This window comes from Melanaphis sacchari, unplaced genomic scaffold, assembly GCF_002803265.2.
Source record: "Melanaphis sacchari strain LSU unplaced genomic scaffold, SCAv2.0 Contig132_pilon_pilon, whole genome shotgun sequence".
Lineage (NCBI taxonomy): Eukaryota > Metazoa > Arthropoda > Insecta > Hemiptera > Aphididae > Melanaphis > Melanaphis sacchari.
This window is the reverse complement of record NW_020270545.1, coordinates 1,283,936-1,306,442: the sequence shown is the minus strand read 5'-3', so window position 1 is coordinate 1,306,442 and position 22,507 is coordinate 1,283,936. Positions and strand designations below refer to the sequence as shown.

Below are 22,507 nucleotides of genomic sequence, written 5' to 3'. Positions count from 1 at the left end.
CATGTGTTTTATTAGTAATTGCTAACAGAATACAAATTATGCTAATATTATTTATCATATAATTGACTTGATATTTGATATTAATGTCTAGGAGCAAAATCCAATTTTACAAATGCACCGATTGGACACGTATAGAAAGCATATCATCCATTGATATCTGTATGTTTTAGAATCCTAAATAATTTTTTTTTCGTTTCAATTTAAGTGTTAGAGTAGGAGCATTCGTCATAAAGTACATTTACTTTATGACGTAAAAAGTGAACTAATGTTTATTGCAATTAAGTTTTTATAGTAATAATAAAAATAGTCGTATACACCATTATATATAAATAATTATAGCATCATATGAGCTAAGAAATATTATTACACATAGTTATGTTTGTATACAATTGTTATAATCGTGAGCTCATGAAGTTAAGTTAGTGTGATAGTGTCAGACGGAAAGGTTGAGACAAATAATTAGATATAATTGTTTGGTGCAACATTTCTAAATCATTCGAAAATATTGTATGATATTAATTATACCAGTAACAACAATGTAAATAATAATGAGTAGGTACACCTGAGATATTATTAAAACATGTTTAATCACGAATCCCCCAAAATTCGACATTAAGGGTACTGTCGACCTTATATTAACTGATATTACATCCAATTATTTTTTACCGTAGGTAATTGTGTAATCGAAATATTACACCAAGTGACCACCAAACAACGATCGTGTCGTATTTTAATTTTTACGATAACAAGTCAATTGAATTTATTAAAACTATAGAATGCCTTTGAAGTCCAAGCTTTACACTTCACGCATTAAATTGATTATTGTCAAATGAATTTTAACAGAAGGTAATTTTATTTAATCTTATGGTTAAACTGTACTGACTATATTACTTTTATTACTTTAATTTTGCTTTAACTTATTTATGCGAAACAGACTTTTCAACTTTAATAATAATAAAAATAAAATATTAGACCAGATTGAATTTCGAAGCAGATTCAAAAGTAGCCATCTCAAGTATGAAATCCAACTTAAAATCAATAATGCTAAGATTTAAGCACAAGTTGCTCATTAAATAATTTGCATTTTATAATTTTAAAACCATTACAATTTTGATAGTATTATTATATTGAGTTCATTAATTCATTATTGTTATATTTATAAATTTGTAATTATATTTTGGAATTTATTAAGTGAACAACAATTTTCCTAAAATTAACGATTTCAATTATACGAACGAAAATATTGTACATATATTTATGTAATGTTGGTAAGGGGTCGCCTCAATGAAGTAATAATAAATCAAAGGGACCATGGATCTAAAAATATTGCACACCACTGTACCAGTCAATTCACCTAAATTATTTAAATAACTATACCTGAATCGATAACTCATAAACTACTCGTTCGAATTACGAAATAATCAAAAAAATCAGTATAGGTTCCTATTTAAATTTATAAAGTTGACCCACCAATAAAATATTGTAAAAAATTAATTAATTAAATTAATGAATTAATAATTTATTATTAAAAAATGTTTTATATTAACAATTTTTTTCTATTATGAATATTTTATATTTATAACACAAGTGTTTAATCATCAATCATCCTGTATAATATTAAGTTTAGGTTAAAACCCAATTTCTTTTTTCTGAGTATGAACAAGAACTAAATTTAGGCAGAAACAAAGATATTTAACAGCGCGTGGATGACAAATCCGACGAAGATAACACTACATAGTATTATAATTTACACCGTAAATATTGTATGTACCTGATTTAGTAATTTATTTATTTACAAAGCACGTACTCATAATACAGGTCAAACGATGTAGTCATGGTTGATGAAGATGAAAATTCGACTAATCCATTTGATCGCCAAATCACATCACACAGTGGAAAATTAAAAGTAAAATGTTATAGCTAACTGTCTCCGTTGATTTTATGGGGAATACAACTCACTTCCAAATCGTTTCCTTCTGTCTATTTCTAAGTTGCGTTTTATGTTTTTGTTTTCTAGGTTTCCAAATGTCATCCCGTGACTGTCGGTTTTCTGTAGAGGTTTTATTCATTATTTTTCACCCACAGCTCTCCGATCTATTCCGAGTCTAGATGAGCAATTAAAAATCTATCTCGTCGTCTTGGTTTTAATTATTTTTGAACTCAACCTTCGCCTTAATGTTTTAATAATAATCTTATCCTCACGAATATTTATGGTCAACGTTGCCTATTTTTTTGTTCATCCGTAACCCTCTCCACGGTCGGCGGTGTTTAATTTCTTTTTTCCGGCAGCGTACGACTACACGGTGGCGATGGCAATACGCTCGCAAAAAGTTTACGAAACAGTTTTAGATGGTAGCAAAGTTATCGTGCAAATTACAAACAAATTAATTTTTTTTAGTTTTTTAATCTCCGGTGGATGCAAATACAGTTATAACGATAGCAATAATCACAATAATACGTCATAAATTCAAAAATAAACGTATTAACATAATAATAATAATATCTATAGATAATAACTACGTACTTCTATTTAACGATCATAAATCTTGTCATTTGTTTAAGCCAATTATTTTATGAACTTTAAATTGTATGTATATTAGATGAATTTAAAATACAGCAACTGTATAAAAATTAAATGAAAAAGAATACTTTTATATTTTATAGTTGATATATTGTATACTTTATTTATTTATAATTCTTAATTTTTCTTTATACTGTCTAACATAATACAATATATGGCTTAAAATATGCGACTAAAATATGGTATTCACTAAAAACATTAAATAAGTACTCTTAAAATATATTTTTAACTAATATGTGTATATTTTTAGTGTCTGAGTTTCATTATATATGTTATTTTAGGCACTTTGAATTTTCATACTTTGTCTCATTTCAATAATTTTATTTTTGGTAGAAAAAATTTTATGAAAAGGTAAAAATAAAACATAAGTTTGAAGTATCACAGTAATAAACAACTCATTTTTAATGAGTTCAAAATTATTTACAACTATACAGTTTTGTTTTTCACTATTAAAACTCATTTACAGGATTAAAAGTAAAAGCTCAATACAACGATTGAAAAACATTTTTAATTCAAATATATTATTACTTACAAATCCAATTTGTTACAAAAACAAAACAAATTACTATGTTACTAAATATTTGTTAACATTTATTATATTATAGTTATAATTTTAGCCACGATATTCAAATTTAAAGTACTAATTGATAATTTTACAAAAAAAATTAAAATAAATTCTGTTTTTCAATTGTAAATATGTATCACTGGAATATTTTGAAAGAATTCAAAATGGTTTTATGAGAATGCTAGTTCATTACACGTAATCTCAATATTATACAATGTTGAACTTAGATTAAAAAAATTATGATGAAGTTAAAATTATTCTATATTTTGTCATTTATAAAAATTATATGGTTTATTAGTTTACTATAAATAGTATAATGTATCGAAATAGCAATAAGCTACTTTGTAATATTATACAAAATAAATTAAAAAACTAAATTAAAATACAAAATTTTAACTGATCACTGACGTGATGCAAAACTATTTTATGACATAAGTATCATATTATAATATTATGTTAAATTCCGGTGCAATCTAATATTGCCAAATTATATCACTAATATTGGTATGTTTGTAATTTAAATAATTCTAAATTTTGAATTAGATATATAAAACGAACAATAATCATAACAATAAAAACTATTCTATAGATATGTTTATATTATATAATGTAAAAGAAACAAATATTGACTCAATAAAATAAAAATAATTAGACAATAATTTTTTTGGTTAGTTGAAATATTATTTAAATGATGACTATTGTTTGATAAGTGTTTAAATATTCAAAATTTTTCAATTTTTTCGACTCACAAATAATAAAATGTTCGAAAGTAGGTTTGACATTGTTTTTAGTTCTTTGTCAAATATATGAACTATGGTAAATATTAAAATTTGAAATCTTTTACTATTCATAGTTTATTTGGCATAATATTTTTAGAATGGAAAGAAATCTTAGTTACATTAAATGTTATTTGTTTAAATTTCAATGAAATGGTTACAATATGGAATTCAGAATGTAAGAAAAAATATAATTGAAAATAACCGAAAAATATCTTTGTAAATGTGTGTATAATTTATTGTTAGGAAATATATTATGTGCAAGTATTAAATTGTAAATATTGTCTGTTCGACTTTCAAGTATATACAACATGCTGTTTGAACTAGAATCAACGAAAGTCAAAATACTGATGCAAAAAAAAAAAAATGTAAATCTTGTTAGTTTTTTCGATTTAATGGGTTTTTTTTTTTTTTTTTTTTTAATGGAAAGGTTAGGTTGACATATCCAAAGTACAATCTACATCCGATTTCCGATCGATTTCATATGCTACATGGACCACATTTACTATCCTAAAAAGTGTTTACCGAATGAAAACACATTATCGTTAAGTCAATAGCTTACCCTCCCTAAGCTAACTCGTGAATCGAAAAATAAAATAATTTTAGGAAACGTATCTAAGCTATTGCCGCACATGGCAAACTTTGACTAAAATAACGACATCGATTTCTAAGTTTTATCAGCAGTGTTATCTGTATAAAAGTCATTAAGAATAGCATATTTATATATACACTATAAACATAACGAAAACAAAAGATTAAAAACTTTAAGTTCAATAATGTTAAAAAATTATTAATATAATCAATATGAAAATAGTTTTACGTTACTTTTATATTTTATTTATTTTAATTTTGCGCAATTTCAAAACGGTATTTGTAAATTCCAATAACTATAAATACAGTTAACATATAAAAAAAAAAAAAAAAAAAAAACTAAACGGAGAAATAAAAAATTGTCATCAATTTAGTGATTTGATAATCAAAATTTATCAAATAAAGACTTGAATTGTATTTTTTAAAGAATTATGATGGTTTGAATATAACCAATCAAGCAGATAAATTAAATTATTAAAAACATTTCATGTTTTTTACTTTTAAAATTTGGAAATAGTAGTCCAAAAAGTGGATATATGTTTATTATCAATTCCTGTCACTTTAATTACAGAAAGTGTTCAGCATTTTTGTATACACTCTTATTATTATGATTTTATTTTAATTTAAGTTTTTATATAAACAAAAGAGTTTTAAAAATTTATAAAAAGAAAAGTTTTGTTATTTGCGTTTATTTTAGTCACACAAAATGTAAACCTAAAAAGTCCATAATTTTAATATTACAAAACCAAAATCCAACCACGCATAAAAACAATATATATTTAAAAAAAAAAAAATAAATACATTCTAAAAACTATTACTCTGTTATAATAAAACATTTTAAAAATATCAACAAATTTATTGAATAGTTTTTCAAGTCATATATATATATATTATCTGCATTTTAATTTTTTATGTTGATTATTGATGAGTACAGACATATTAATCAAGGTTTTCCATAAAACGTATTTGGTTATATTATTCGGATACATATTTTTTTTTTTTTTGTAGTGAAATAAATTTAAGGGAATTTTTTCAAAAAAAAAAAAAAAAAAAATAAAAAAAAATATGACTTATATCTTACTTTATTCTATAGATCTAAACAGAAGAAATAAATTTCATCTATTTACTGACAAACTTAACTTTTAGGAACTATTGAGAGCTTAGAGCTATTGCAAAATATTTTTACTATGAATTTCACTCTAACCGTTGTTGTTATATTATTATTATTATTATTGTACAACTGTCAAACAGTTTCCCATATAGCAATTGGTATGATAATATTTCTGTTCGGAACAAACAAAAACAAAAACCGCATACTCGTATGGTATATAGCAATATTATGATAGCGTATGGGAATATTCAATATATACAGTATGTTAGGTTGTAAAAGAGGCTTTAGTCGAACGGTAATCGGATAATTACATAGCACTTGTAACGTTGAGTATTGTATAAGTCCGCAAAGACGTCGCTGGCCAAAAACGGCAACACTATATGTTTTGTATTTCAGAGTTAGGATCATTAAGACCTGCTTGTATAATAATATTGTATTTATATTGTTCCACCGCGGCTGGCAGAAAATATGGCGTAATATTCATCAAACGACAGCGGTGGTAAGTACACTGCTGCTGTTGAGCACACCGTAAAGGATTTACCCCTGTGTTTGGATTAAAAAAAAAAATAAATAAAAAACACAAAATTATAAATATATTCTTTTTTTGTTTGCGTTTTGTTTACCGTTGCAAAAACATGCCCACCGGGCGCTCCTTGTGTTCCTTTATTTTTTTTTAATCCCTCCAGAAAACCCGGATGAGTAATTTCGAGACGAATAGAGTAAGTAACGAGAGGAAAAAATACACGCACATATACACACAAACTCGTACGATATTATATCCCCCCAGGGTCTGATTAATAAACCGTTACAGCGTGTCCGAAGGAAAACGATTTTTCGTTGAACCTAGATCGCAAAGAGTGAAAATTCCGTCGAATCGCCACTTCGACATGCATTTTTGTGATTATGATAATATAGTTTTATGTCATTATATCTCTATTAAAAAAAATAACAGATAATTATGATAAATACATGTACATATACATTTTTATTTTTAAACTACATTCTGTCTATTGTTTATGGTGTATTTACGTGCGAATAGCGTACGCACGAGCTTTCGTGTTTCTCATTCAAAGAAACCCTAGCTCCACCGAAGAGTAGTTCATTTCAGATTTGATGATTTGTGTTCAGGTAGCAAACGATTTATGATATTTTATATGGGGTTTTTTGTTTTTTTTTTTTTGTGGAACGGATAAAGTCTCGTGTAAGATATCATGATGACAAAGTTATATGTCTATCAGTTCGTTTTGTTCTATTTTTCGTATTTGTACCGTAAATCCCTACCAAATAAATCGCTTATGACTGCAATGCGCACATCGATAATCTTGGTTGTCATCGTATTTACAGTATTTATTTTTATTTCTATTAATATATGAAACAAAATCGTTTATACAATAAGGTGATATAATAAGTAATTCATTATGACGATAAATAATATTGTAATATGGGTGAGTGGTGTAAAAAAGAAATTAACTTGATTGATTAAATAGTATACTATAACTACTTATACCCAATAATTTTATTAATAACTATAATTTAGTTTATTAAATCGCTATTCCACTTTAAATTTAACAGCTAAGAAAGATTATCAAGAATAAAAAGAGACACCATATTTTTAGGGATAGTGTTGGAGATTTATATTTGAAATAAAAACGTCAGTAATGAAGTTGGAAAATATCATTATAAGTTACAACTTGTTAACCTTTTTATATTATTATATTAGTAAAATACTATCGTGCATCAGTTAACTTAATATTATGTATTTTAAAATGGTTGGATTGGGTGAATGTTAGATGTATTGGCAGGACCTCAAATTTGTATATGTACATTGTACAATATAATATACTATGACCAAACTAGTCTGATCACTACTCGAACAGAAATGATTTGATTTAAATATTTTAAATAATCTTTAGAAAAGGGTGAAAAAGGGTCTGGAATTGTATACTTTTATCTTGGTTTGAAAGTAAGGTTTCCAAATTAACGGTTTGTCTAGTGATGTTCCAAGATTTTTATTTTCATTTTATCCTGATAAATAGATTTAGCCTGGGAGGTATATTTATATTTTCAATTGAATATCATAATATTTTTTTAAAGTAGGTATTTTATTTTTATTATATTCATGAGTGTGATCTAAACTAATAGGGCACAAACTACCTTTCACTTATAAAATATATATGGTAAATTTTCTATATGTTTTGAATAACATAATGATAGTAATGGTAGTTGATTTTTTTAAATTAAAAAAAAAAAAAAAACAAAACAAAAAATCTACAGCCTTCTATCTCCGGATTAATTATTATGACAATGTCATGTATTGAATAATACAACGCATACAAATATATTTTTAACAACTGAAACGTAATAATAAAAAATTTTAAATGTAAACTTTTGTGACGAAGTGTATCATAATTTATTTTTAATTTTTATATAACGTGCATAATTTTGTCTTAGGCGGGTAGTTAAAAAGTTATTCAACTTAACTTAACCGACTATAATTATAATAATTATTTTTTTTATTTTTATTATTGCTATTGCTAGCTAAATAAATGTATAAATGTATATGATGTAAATATAAATATATAATATATATTTAAATAAATAAAAACGACTTAGGACAAATAAAATAATATATTCAATCGGTCCTGTGACAGTAATTATCAATTTGTTGTAAGAGAATAAGCTTATGAATTTGATTAATCAAAAATATTACCACATTATTTAAAAAATAAAACATTCAAATATTTTTACAGTTTTTATATTTAAAAAAAATTGAACATTGCAGATACGGAAAAAAAGAAAGGAAAAAAATAATTCATCAACGTATAACCATCGTAACAGTGTAAACTATGTATGACAAAGTACAACTGAAAAATGTGTTCAGCAATGACAACATCAATGATGATGATGGTAATGATGATGATGATGGGTATAATATAATTGTCTTTATTGTCTGCAGTTTGGTTGACGGAAATGATTGGTAAAACAATGAGGGGAATTCAACAATAATTATTATTATTCAAAAGTCTGGCCGTTGGCAATCAAATGGCTACAACGAATCGCTAAATAATATTATTATCGTTTTGCCCAGCGTCCATTGTTTTAATTGTTGTGTAAATCTTCAGTGATTGTCAAAATACGTGTTTTTGTACATGCCGAAAATCGACTGCAATAACAGTGTCCCGGCCCGTCCACAAAAACAGTTTTATTCGATTATGATGTGTTCGTGTATGTTTTTGGTGTTCTTCGATTTTCAATCATCCGTTTGATTACCCAAGTAGAAATGAAAATTTAATTGATAATTATTAAATATACACCTATTCCAAACGCTATGACATGTTTTAGCGGAAGTGTGTTAGATCGTTTTTCACCAATACAATTTAGAAATGTATTTTGTTTAATGAACAATTTTTTTTACTTAATTCCAAACAAACAACGAGTTTCTAAAAGACAATTCATTTTTCGTTTTTTTAAAACTATAAATGGGGTTTGTCAAAAGAAATATTGGTAAAAATCATTTTAAAAATGTATCCAGTCAAAATAACTCAGTTAGTAAAAAACTTATTGAAATAATATATCTACATAAAAAATACGTAATGAGAATATTTCTTAGCTCTGGTTTTTATTATTGATTTAAATAGTAAAACTTCCTGAACATAAATTACGTTAGACTCTAATATCTAAGCAGAGAGAGAGTTAATTTGTTAATTTAAATTTAATAATATTTATTCGATTATTCTAAAATATTTATTTATAAATAAATATAATTATTTCAATAATAGTATTTGTATTTTATAATCATTAACTTGGTAGATCCTTAATTAAAATGATAATGCATGAAAAATATTTTGTGTATAAATCAAACCATTCACCTGAATTCCAAAAAAAAAGTATTTCACGACAAAAATATTTACTTTTAAAATTTCATAAGCAGCTTCATGGTTATTATATAATATGATTAAAATATTTTACAAAGCAAAAATATAAATTAACGAAATATAAATAGAATATACTGTTGAAAAACATATTATTACCTTTTTTGTTCTATGGGACTCTGGGAAAATGTTAAGGGTGTTCATTATTATTTTTGATTTAAAACTACTTTTGTCCCAGATATTTTTTTCTCCTATTTAATCTCCCTAACATATCTTATCGTTTAATCTCTAGTATTCCTTTATTTCAAAATTTAATTTTTGAGTTCACGCAGGTATTACTATCCTTGTCACGTAAATTCATACAACTACTTTAAATTATAATCCTTTTTATTTACGCAGTTAAATATTCACACATCGGATTTCCAAATTAATATTTCGTTTGATACTTAGTATTTATCATTTATTTACAATAAAACAAATTTACATTTATCAATAAATTTATTTCATACAAACATTAGAAAAACTTCCTATAGTATAATTTGTGTGATGCGAATTTATTTTAATGTATATACGTAAAATATAATCAAACATTGTGTAACTATTAATGGACATTACATAAAACTTAAACTAATCATTTAACTGAATAATAATAATTATTATTATTTTGTTTATTTATAGTGAGTAACAGTTTTATATGTTGAAATTTATCTAATAATTCCAATTCGAACTTTAAAAATATATTTTTTAAGTAAATATCATAATATTGGTCTTACTTCAAAATCTGTTGTATAACTATAATTATATTAGTCATCGGTATTAATAGTAGCGTAATTGTTGAATTCCAATTATTTTATAGTTTGTTGCATTTTACTTAGATTTTATTTTTTTAAATTAATTATTATAATTATTATTTCCTTTTATTATAAAATATACATCGACGAACAAACTCATAAAACGAAAGAGATTTATTAATATTAATGAAGAAGACTAACGTTAACCCATAATATAATCAGTGTGTAATTTTTGAGTAAACTTTCAAAATATAATATGTTACCTCCATGTCGACCACCGCAAATACTGATTAATGGTCGTTATAATATGGGTACGCTCGACATTTTCAAAAATAAAGTATTGAGCTCCGTTCCCACTATACAATAACACGTCCATACCCATGATACAGTGGCGGTGTTGGGAAATCATAATAAATCAGTGGGCATAAGGAAACGTCCAACAATCGATCGTTAATATTAAGAGACTGTGTTGGATGCATGTGTAAATAGAACTGAATGTAAAGAAATGGCCGTAAAGTACCATGAGATAATTTTATATTTTTTCATTTCACAGTTATTTGATAATGAACATCATACGTTTTTTTATGACGTTTATCTTATATCATCTGCAGACTAGGCAATAATTATTAATATGTGTGTACACACTTTTGTTTTAGAAACGAGCGCACTAACAAAACAAATCCGTTGATGTAATGTTGATAAAAGGCGTAGGAGTGGGCTACGATGATTAGTCTGAGGGTGTTTTGAATTTTTGAAATCACTCTCCGCTGCGATATAGTCACTTTGAGTCAGTCGGGGTCCATCCCTGGGCTTAAAGACAATAACCGCAATGGCGAGTGCGTGTGTGATCGCAGTGCATAGACAACATCTCGAGTGCTTTTAACCATTCAGCAATGGTGGTGGTAGACGAAGGCGAGGGTTAACGTCAGAACCATCGTCGGCAATGAAGGCGGTGGAGGTGGTGGTTTGGGCCGTGCACAATTCCCATTAGGTACTCCCTGCAGCATTATCGTTCTCTCTACATTAATGCAGGTGGCCTGTGCTATTACGTGGCTCTCACCGAGTTTTATACCGAAACCTAATTGGGATAATATTCGCATAGTATTATCGTTGCGTACAAAGCAAACTGTTTTTTTTTTAAACTTTTTTTTTTTTTTATTATTATTATTATGATTATTGCACCCACTCACAATTCAATTTAAAAGCGACTTTCAGCCCATACGCATTTTATCGAAACGTTGGGATTTTACCGATGATGATAACGAGATTGCGACGTATTGCGCAAACCTCGGCGTACATTGTTAATTATGCACACGTGATGTGGAGCTTTCCACCTAAGGGAATTTCACCCGTTATCAATATGTCCATTTTCTAACAGAGGTTATACTCCGATTTCTGATCCCTCCCTCCATTACCAAAAAATATATTATTTAAAACATTTTTTGAGATATCCGTTTATCCTATATAATAATTATTATTTCATCGAATTTGTTACCCCGAACGCTGACACAAACTTCAGTCATTCAATAGCACAATAACATTATGAAAAAAATAACTTATTAATGTTATTGATTTAATTTTTAGTAAATCATTTAATTCTATTGATTATGTTGTTTCGTATGATACTTATCTGAAAATATTGAAATAATAATGAACGATTGTGGGTATATTAGATTAATTTACAAAAATGTTTGATGTATTCATGCGTACCTACACTTAAAATAGTATTACTCGAACGATAAACTACGAAAAAATGTTTAATTTTCTTTTTGTAAAAATTATAAATGACAATTTAATGTGCAGTATAGCAAAATATTGCAGATACATCAAGGTTGCATCGATTTGAAGTTATTTTTTTATGTTAGAAAGTCATTTTTAATGTTAAAATCGATTAAGTACGATGTTCATATAAATAATGTTTTTAACAATATAATTAAATTATGTGCTTTATTATTCAAGTAGTTTTCTGGATTTTTCTTAAAAAAACATTACTGTTCATAAGCTGAGACGTACTAAGCGTTCAGTGGAAATTATAGAATTATAACTTTTGTGCTGTTACTTAAAGTACACAATGAATAAAACAAAGTCCTATAGTCACGTGTTGGCTGCTCGAATGATTCGAAAACAAGTACAAAATAACGTTAATATTATGAGGTTAACGTATAGATATAAGCACATAATTAAACAAAACAAAATATAATTATCACTCATAATAGTTTGATCATCAGTTTTCTACATTGCAATCCTCTAATTATTGATCAATTTTATTTATCACCAGTAAATTCACAAAACCTCTCATCCATCTGTTTTGAATTATTTATTTTATTTTATTTTATTATTATCATTATTTATTTATTTATTTATTTTGAGAGAAAAGCGTTACTATACTAGCAGACGGCAGTATAAGCCACAAAGCATAGATAAAATACTTTTAAAAAGTATTTAGAATAACTACTAGGATACTTATAAACAAAGTATTTATGCCATTATTTTGAATAGTAATTTTTTTTTTTTTTTTGGTTTCTATATAATATTCTTCTATTAAATCAAATTTATTTTATCATTAATTGTTTTTAATTTATTGTAATAACTAATAAGTACCAACTAAAATACCAAAAAAAAAAAAACTATTGCTGAAAAATAAAAATATTCAGTGGTTCAAATTTTGTTTTTAAGATAACAAAAAAAATGTATGTAATACTGTAGTAATTTTAGGAAAATTTAAAAAAAAATAAAAACAATTATTGTAATAATATAGAAATGTGTATTTATCTATTGAAATTAAATGTTTTAAAAAAAAAATATTCAAAGTAATTTATTTATACTATTATACAAGTCTATCTCATTTACCGTACAATGTTTATTAAATAATCGACAAAAAATAAAATTATATAAATTCAACAATCATATTTATTCAAAATTTCAAGCATAAAAATTCTGATTTTTAAAATTTTAACTTTTCATAAAAGACTATTTTTAACACTTAAAATACTGTATCATTTAAAAATGTTACAGTGGTGATATAAATTTCTTTTCGAAATGAAACCCGCTTTTTTATTGTAAATTGTAAAAAAAAATTACTGTTTTTGCAAGTATCGAAGCGTCTTTATCGTAAATTAAAAGTTTTTTAGTTATTTAACTTTTTATACTAAGAATAATATTCCTTAATAATAGTTTAACAAAATAATAGCATTTCACAAAATTTTAAAATGTAAGTTTATTAATCTTTAGTAGGTATATTATTTTTTTTAATCGCATATACTAAATATATATAGAATTAACCTAATAGCATATATTAATTTCAACGCGTACACACACATCGTATAGTTATTAACTCATTAACTACTTATACAAATTGTAATTTGTTAATTGATACACATCAAAGGCTATTACTGCATGAATTTTATATAAAAAGTTCTATGTATTTAAAAATACGGTTGTTAAATCTTTATACTTGTAAATTCAAAAAACCAAAATGTTATCAAATACATTGAATAAAATAACGTAAGGGGACGTAATTGGTAAAAAAAATCTGTTTATGTATACTTATACGTATGCATGTATATCTAAGACAATTTTGATTTGATTTGATCAGATTAAAATATGCCGGCACATTTTATAGTACATTACACAGATATTAGATGTATTATTGCTACATATTATGCGTGAAATACGCATATTATCATATATTATCGTCGTTTATAACTTAACGTCTGCACTAGATACATTTGTAAGATATATATGTTTATATAATATATATATATATATAAATCTAAACTGACCTATCAAATGTAGGTTTTCAAATTGTATATTCCAAGTAATAAAACGTTTAAATGGGATTTATAGTACGTTTTATTATTCCTTTAAGTTATAAAAAAATAAACAAAACAGATAATTACAAACAATTGAATAATTACAAAAATACCTAGGAATTGTATATTCTCTGTTATAACTGTTCGGTTGATTTAACAATTTGTGGGCTCAAAACAAAAAGACGCTATCATAAAATTTCAACTTATACAAGGAAAATATAGTAAATTCCAAACTGTTATATCTTAGTTTAAAACGAATGATTTTTAATAATTGTCATATTATTTAATAATATATCATTGAATAACAAAAGGTTTTTATGCGTAATTCTCATTATTTGAATTTAAGTTAGACTTAACTTTAAAAAATGATAATGTAGAAACAATTAAATTATTATGGACCAAACCGTTCTACAGATAAAATATTTGTTTGCAAATATATTTTTTCTACCTAGTTGGAACTTATTTGTCTGAATTAAATGTATATTTCAGAGAAACGAATTTTGATTACAAAGAGGATAGTTCACAGAATTTACTATTTTGTTGATAATTAACCTTAATTTAATATTATAATGTTAAATAATTATTATGAATTAATACTTTTTGGCTATCACTTAGAAATTAATGATTTAGTATTTGATTACATAGATTTTGTATAAATTTATAGTTAACCTAAAACTTCTATTAAAATAATAGATTTGCAAATTATATTGATTTAGAATAGGTTTTATAGTTTATGAAAAAATATATATAATGCACCTAAATAGTTATTTATGAGCTAAAATTATAAGTTATTAATAATTAAATATGTGTGTATAAAATTTGGGTTTTAAAAAATATTTAGTTAAAACATCGTTTAGTCATGAATCTACGAATTCCGTTGCTGTAATTATAAAGAATTCTCGTGTAAAAAGAAATTAATTACATGAAATTCGTATACCTATTTTAATAATTCTATTCGAATACTATACTCGTATCATTAAGTCTACATTATATAAAATAAATGAAAATATAAAAATATTACGATCGGTTAATATATTAGTACATATATTCCTTTTTTTACAATCGTTATGTCACTGATTGTAAAAGATTAAAATAATGTGTAGTATTTTATAGTTGTCATTGAAATTGTTTTGACTAGATTTAGTCAAAGGTTTCGACCACGGCCGTTGTTTAACCACGACATATTTACAAGTATAAGGGGTTATTATGAAAACAGAAATTTACCTGTATATCGCCGTTTTCTCATATCTGTACCAAACAACCAATATGACAGTGTCCAGGGGATCGTGGGGTATCGGTGGCGCAATGTCACACGGCAATGAAGCAGTTCCATGAACGACGGCGAATATCTGTCGCACTGCACCTGTGAACAAATACCACACGATGATGAGTAAAATTATAAAATTTTTGTTTACGTGACCAAGATAAAATATTTTTATTTTTTAGGGATATAAAAGGCTAATAATTGTTTTTGAATACAAAAGCTTAACAATGATTCCTTGTAAGACTTTGATATTTTGATGAAGTAAATATAATATTAAGATATTTTCAATTTTTACAGTAACCTTAATGTGAGTTATAATTTTAATACATGTCTAAGTTTAAAAAGAAGTTTTTTCTGCAGGGAAGAGTATTTTTAAAATATTATTTAAAATGTTAAAACCTCTCAGCTTATCCTTATCTTGCCATTGTCTAGTCTATACCACTAACTTAGATACGTTATCCAACTTTTATAGGATTAGTTAATTCGGTGTAAACATCAAAAGCCGTATAAATAAGGTTGTCAAAGAGGTCAGTTAAGTTTAAAACTAGTTGTAACTTACTTAACCTATAAATATATATTAATATTAAGAGTCAAACTTGTGATAAACAGTGTATACATTAAATTTTAATTGGTAACATACCCACCTATTATAACGATGGTCAATAAACATAGTTATTAAAGTGTAAAATAGGTCATTATTTCGGTGTAAATGAATGTGTCTAAGGTATAGTATGTTTTTAAAAGTATTTGAACTGCAATAGTTGTGTGGCGTAGTAAAATTAATTTTGGAGTTTCAATCCAATATCATGGAATCATTTATTTCAAACGTTCCATATACATTTTAAGCCTCCGAATAAATTTTATAAATGAGACCTATAGTGTTTATTATTGAGAATATTGCTGAATTGATTTTTTGATTTTATTATTTTACAATATTAAATGCATCATAATGCTTCAAATTATAACTAATATTTTTTTATAGTTATTAATACTAATATTATTTTAATGTTTGTTTTATTCACAGTTTATGTAGATAAAATAAAAAATAGATATTTTAAATTATTACATGATCACCAGATCAAAATAAAATCATGTTGCTTTCACATTTATTGATACAATGATTAATGATTATATAAAATTACAATTTTGATAACTATGACGTAGGCAAATAATAAACTCTTTGGATAATTTTAGATTTAAAAAGAATTAATACATTTACATACTTATTTTTTAAGTATTATTATTGTTAATATTTGTCAAGTGTTGTTATTTATGATAGTACGATACATTTAAATAAGGTGACATTTAAAAAATGGTGGCTTAAACACTTCCAACTTAATTTCAAAAGATTCCATGGATATATAAATCATAGCAAAATAAGTAAACTGCCAAGATAAGTAGAATTTATTAAAATTGGTATATTTTATTTTATTTTTTTTTTTTTTTTTAGTGCGCGTTATGCATTTTAAATTTATTTAAATTATTAAGCTTAAAAATTCGAGTAATAATTTATATTTTATATTTAATTATTTATTTTCTAAAATACATATCACAGAGCATCGGTTGTGGCATAGAAAAATGTCGATTTGCAACATATTTGGTAATTGTGAATGTCTGTTACAGTACCTACTTAATTGTGTGATTTGTAGACGTATTCATTTAATGAAAATTGAAGTGAAAATGTTCGATTACAGACTGTAAATAATAAATCAAAAAATTTAAATATATTGATGGTAGATATGATATGAGTATACTAGTAAGACAGAATCAAATTCAAATGATTTTTGTGTATTAATAAAATAGGAATATCAGATGCTCTGCAATATATTCGACTAATAATAGAACAACATTACCTATTTATTATTGAATCAAATTTTAGTATTTACAAAAGAATTATTTATATTTTATCACCTATATTTACGTAAAATTAGGAACAACACAAAAATAATAGGGTTTTCGAGTAAAACCGATATTATTATTATTATAACCACCACAGTCATCATAATGTTTTATTAAAACATAATTTATTAAAATATTGTGCTTATGGATAAATGTTGATGGTACACAGTAATTATAATTATTCTAGGAGCATAATCACTTATGTAAATATAATGAATTAGAATTACACTATTCTATTTCAAGGTAAGTACCATTATTTACAATTAAAATATTTCTATTCGATTAAGTATTAACGGAGTAAACATTAAACTAGTAAAAATAAATTATTACTTAAATTTAACGTCGGCTAATTTTCATGTTGTATTTTATTAACCGTAACATTCATGTTTATATAGCATTCATTTTTCTCGAAAAACTCATAAATAAATATATAATAAATATAAAACAAATATGAATTTAATGTATCAATGACATTATTTTTTATTTATTAATTAAGAGTTAAAATTACAAATGGAATGCAAAATACTGAATCGTAAATCGTTAAGTAAATATGTCGACAATAATGATAATTATACGACGATAATAACATTTCGTATTTTATCGAATTCTGGTATAAATGAAATCTCGTTTACAGACACTATGTAAACTGTAGAGTTTTATTGTTATTATACATAGACTTTTACTTATTATTGTATTGTATTTTTATAACTTACTGAACGTGAACTAATGATTCAATAACAAATAATATACTCTGTTATTATTTACAATATTTTATATTTCTCAAGCAAAATCTAATTTGGTCAACGAGAACATATAATGAAACACGAATAAGGTAAAAACCTGGTATTTCAAATTGTATATGACAGCTAGTATGTAATTTGTTAAGGGTTTTGTCTTGGGTTCAATACAATGTCGTCGAACTTGGTAATAATGATGAAATATTATATTATTTAACACTAGCGATTACCCAGACATCTTATTTTATTAATTCTTCAAATTATTTATTTACTATTGATTTTATTATTCATTTAAATGGAAATACTGGTTAAAATATCTGTTCTATGTCAATAGATTTTGATAAACCGTAAAAAAAATAGTTTGGTAACCAGGTAATTCTATGACAAATAAACAACAATTTATTGTATTCATTTAAAAATACATAGCCAGGTTTGTTAGACTTTAATCAGAGTGCTCATTATTTAGTAGGACCTAAAAAAATATACGCGATAATGACAAAATTAAGATTACTTATTTGGCCAAATATGCATTGGTAAGAGACAGTAGTACGCTAGAAAGAAAAAAAATATAGTTTTATCATTATATTCTATGACGGCGAATTATACAGGCAAAACAGCTACATACGAGTATACTATATTTCAACAAGTCATCGGAAATTACATTATAATACTAATAATAAAGTCATAATATTGTTAATATAATTTATTTATTCATAAATATTTAAAACAATAATTATAAGTAACCAACTCAACAAACGTATATGTACAAAGTATAATTTTCCAAAATTGTAGATCTTGTATTTAATGAAACCAACCCTAATACTGAAAAAATTAAGACTGGTGGAAATATTATATTTATATTTTGAAAAATTAAAACGTTAATCACCAACAATGTACTGCTATTTTTAAGAAATGGTTTTAGGTTTATTATTTTTAATTTATAGGTCTTATAAATGCGTTTAGAATAATGCATTAATAGTATTAACAAGAACATATCGGACAGGGATAACCAACACAGGCCAACTAGTCAAATCTGATTCACCATAATTTATTAGACAGCCACATAAAGTAATTTATACTCTTACACATAATTTAATGTATATATTATATATATATATATATATCAATATCAATACGAAAATTAAATTAAATATAAAATGAATTGAATGTGTAATACATACAATTACCTAAAAACCTAATAACTTAAAAAAAAAAAAAAAAATAAAGTAATTTAACCAACAATATTATTATTATTATTTTTTTAATCTATTAAATATAATAAACAAATAAAAATGCTCATGAATCATCGATTTAAGTTATTAGTTTTATTTAAAGAAGCATTTTTTATGTTTACTTATTATTCATGAGGGTTTATTTCAATGCGTTTGGATGATTTAAACGTGTCAAAAATCATTGTGTTTTCAGATAAATGGTAAAGATTTATCTGAATTAATTAAATTCATATTAATTAAAAAAAAAAAACATTTTATAGTCAATAATCATAAGATTTACGTTGCAAAATAAATTTACTCTGGTTTTAATTCATTTTAAAAGCTGCTATCAATTACACTGACCTAAATTTGAACAATGAAATTTGAAACTCATTACATGAAAATTAAACACGCTATAAGAGAAAAAAAATTCACTATGATATTATTATTATTTTTTTTTTTTTTTTTTTGATTATACCTACTATATTATAATATTATAAACCATTCTGCTCTGTGAATGTCGAGTAACAGTGGTGTACGTACACAACAAGAGTCACCCATGCTTTCGTTCTATAATTCTTAACCCTTGACCGCCACCGTTGACAATGCATTGAGTTTAAATGCCATTTTTTTTTCAAGTTAAATAGATTTTCTGACAAAGTCTACTACAAACCAAACCAACGGCTCAATATGTTTCGTATTATGCGTATAAAATACAAATGTTGTGTTGATGATACTCAAGAAATTTCCAAGCTTATCGGAAAAAAACAGCTTCAATAGAGCGTACAAGAATTACTAACCCATAAGAACGTACTTATATATATAAAACATGTAATAATAATTAATAGTAGTTGCATGCCATGAAAGTTTTATATGCATATAGTACGGTCGTTGTTATTTTGTCATATCATCATATTTAATACTTGATGTTACTTTTCACTGAACAACCATCATGATCACGAAATTACACGTTTGACAATTAATAATATAATATGTACACATGCTTTTATAAATAAAATAATTTTAGGTAGCTCCGAACATTTTTGAAATAAAATTATTATTTTATTTTAATTAATCAACATACTATATGTCGTAATATTCTCAAAATTTTTCATGTTTTTTGGAAATACTAGTGATGTTTGAATTTGTAATTAAATTCAACAGCTCAAATAGTTGAATAAACACGATATAATGAAGAGACATTTTCAAAATGGTTAGTTATGCAAAATTCTTTAAATCAATCTATTGTACAAAATATTTTCAAAACAAAATTAATATTCGAGTAGGTATTACGCTTTATCTAAATTAAAATCGGTTAAAACAGTATAAATTTAATTTTACAATTGACATGCATTTGTTTTAGTTTTGGTTGGCTTTAATAAAATTATGAATTTTAAAAAATTCACCTGTAACTGATTATTATTATTATTATTATTTTTATGTAAATCATGTAAATACACAGTGTTAAAACATCAATTTTCAACTGAATCCGGTCGGAGAAGGTAAGAAAAATTATAAAGAATAAACATAATCAGAGAAATTTTTGTCACTTAAAACTAACGTTAAATATTAAAAATGGATTGTAGTTATATAAGACGAGGATATTTTAGTCGACTCACGGGGGTAGTATACAAACGTCTGCAGGAATGAGAGTTTAAGTACGATCCTGACACTGAGCAAAGTTCACTGTTTTAATATAATATTATAACCGACACGTGTACTTAAACGTGAATATCATATGTTGGCCCCAAAATAGTCCGGTTTCCTTTATGCTCCCTCTATTATATAATACTGTTTATTTTCTTTGAATCAGACTGGACGCTGGAGAAGCGTTGTGTTTATTTTAATTAAACTTCTGTATGTCTGTGTATCATGCGTATATCTGGATTCCGTATGCTATCATGGACGAGTAATCAAAATAATAATAATAACAACATGCGCAGGGTAATGGCATTTTAAATATAATTAAAAACATATTATTCGCAGACTACCGTTGTATCAACGCGAGTGTGTCTTAAGATATATTTTTTGGTTAATCTACATAGATCGCGTAGAAATATCTTTAAAGTACATGCGCAGGCACATCCGGTAGCCTGTTGATAATTTTTAGAGCTAAACAGTGTAATTTAATTGATTCTGGTGTCTCAGTGGCGGAGTTAGAGAAATCGACAGCAGGCCTTTTGTACGGAAATCGCGAATAAAAAAACTATTCATTTGAAATTTTTATAAAACTTAATATTTTGCTTGTAATATTTTTTTGTAATAATAAACAAGAGTTAACACAAACTTTAAAAAAAAAAAAAAACTATAAAAACACATAAATAAAAAAATTATCTGTTTGTGTTTTGTATATGATATAAATATATTATTGTAATAATTAGTAAATTAACACTTTGAATAATTTATATGATAGTTAAACAATTTAATTGGTTTAATGCGTTTATTCTGGACCGTTTAAATTTCTTATGAGTATATTTTACAATTTCAATAAACAATATAACATAATGTTTCATCACGTTAAATGAAATACTAAAATACTTTGGTTGCATGAAAACATTGTTGTGTGGTGTGATTGTTAATTTTATTATACAATATAATGTCAACGTTTAATGGTTTATATTAAACGTGTCTTTTATACGATGTAAATACTTGTGAAATAATATTTTCGGACGATTTCCGAACAATTTGATTGCTTAAAAATCACGTTCGTAATTTCATATAATTTTCTATATTATTATAATGTATTGCGACCTCGCCATTCGCTATATAACTTAGTGTATATATGTATGGTTTTTATTTCGTTGTTTTTAACTCCTCACTACATTTAATTTACAGTTTGTTAATTCCGGCATTTTGGGAAATGGATAGGAAGCGAATCGCTGTCAGTAATAATGTCGGTTGTCGGACGGCGGTAGCAGAGAAAGAGAAGCGACTATAATTAAAACGCGAGGTTATCAAAATTTAAATCGCGACTGTCACTTAGAAGCTTGTACGACTCGACTTGCTAAATAAATAATGGAAACTTTATCGTCGCTTGGACGATAACCGCGGGAACAGGGCTGTTTGGCCGATAATGTATGTAATAATTATTATAAAACATGTAGCAAATATGAAACACCAAAATAATGTTTTCAATTAACGAGTATACACATATCGTACCTGCGCAATAATGTAATAAATATGGACATTTTTTTAAATCAATAATACCTACATCGTATTAATTTATACTTTTTATATTCAGATAAGGATACAAATCTGAATACGGAAATTCTTGTAACGTATATACCTATAGGTGTT

At 25.4% G+C, this 22,507-nt stretch overlaps 1 protein-coding gene across 1 annotated transcript in view; it reads right to left on the bottom strand.

Annotated features, from left to right (window-relative positions):
• Window positions 1-22,507, bottom strand: part of LOC112591371 (hemicentin-1-like) — a 184,078-nt gene that overhangs the window by 137,073 nt on the left and 24,498 nt on the right. Inside the window, 1 exon segment of the mRNA XM_025335178.1 lies at window positions 15,324-15,462. Coding sequence (XP_025190963.1) covers window positions 15,324-15,462 — 139 coding nt within the window.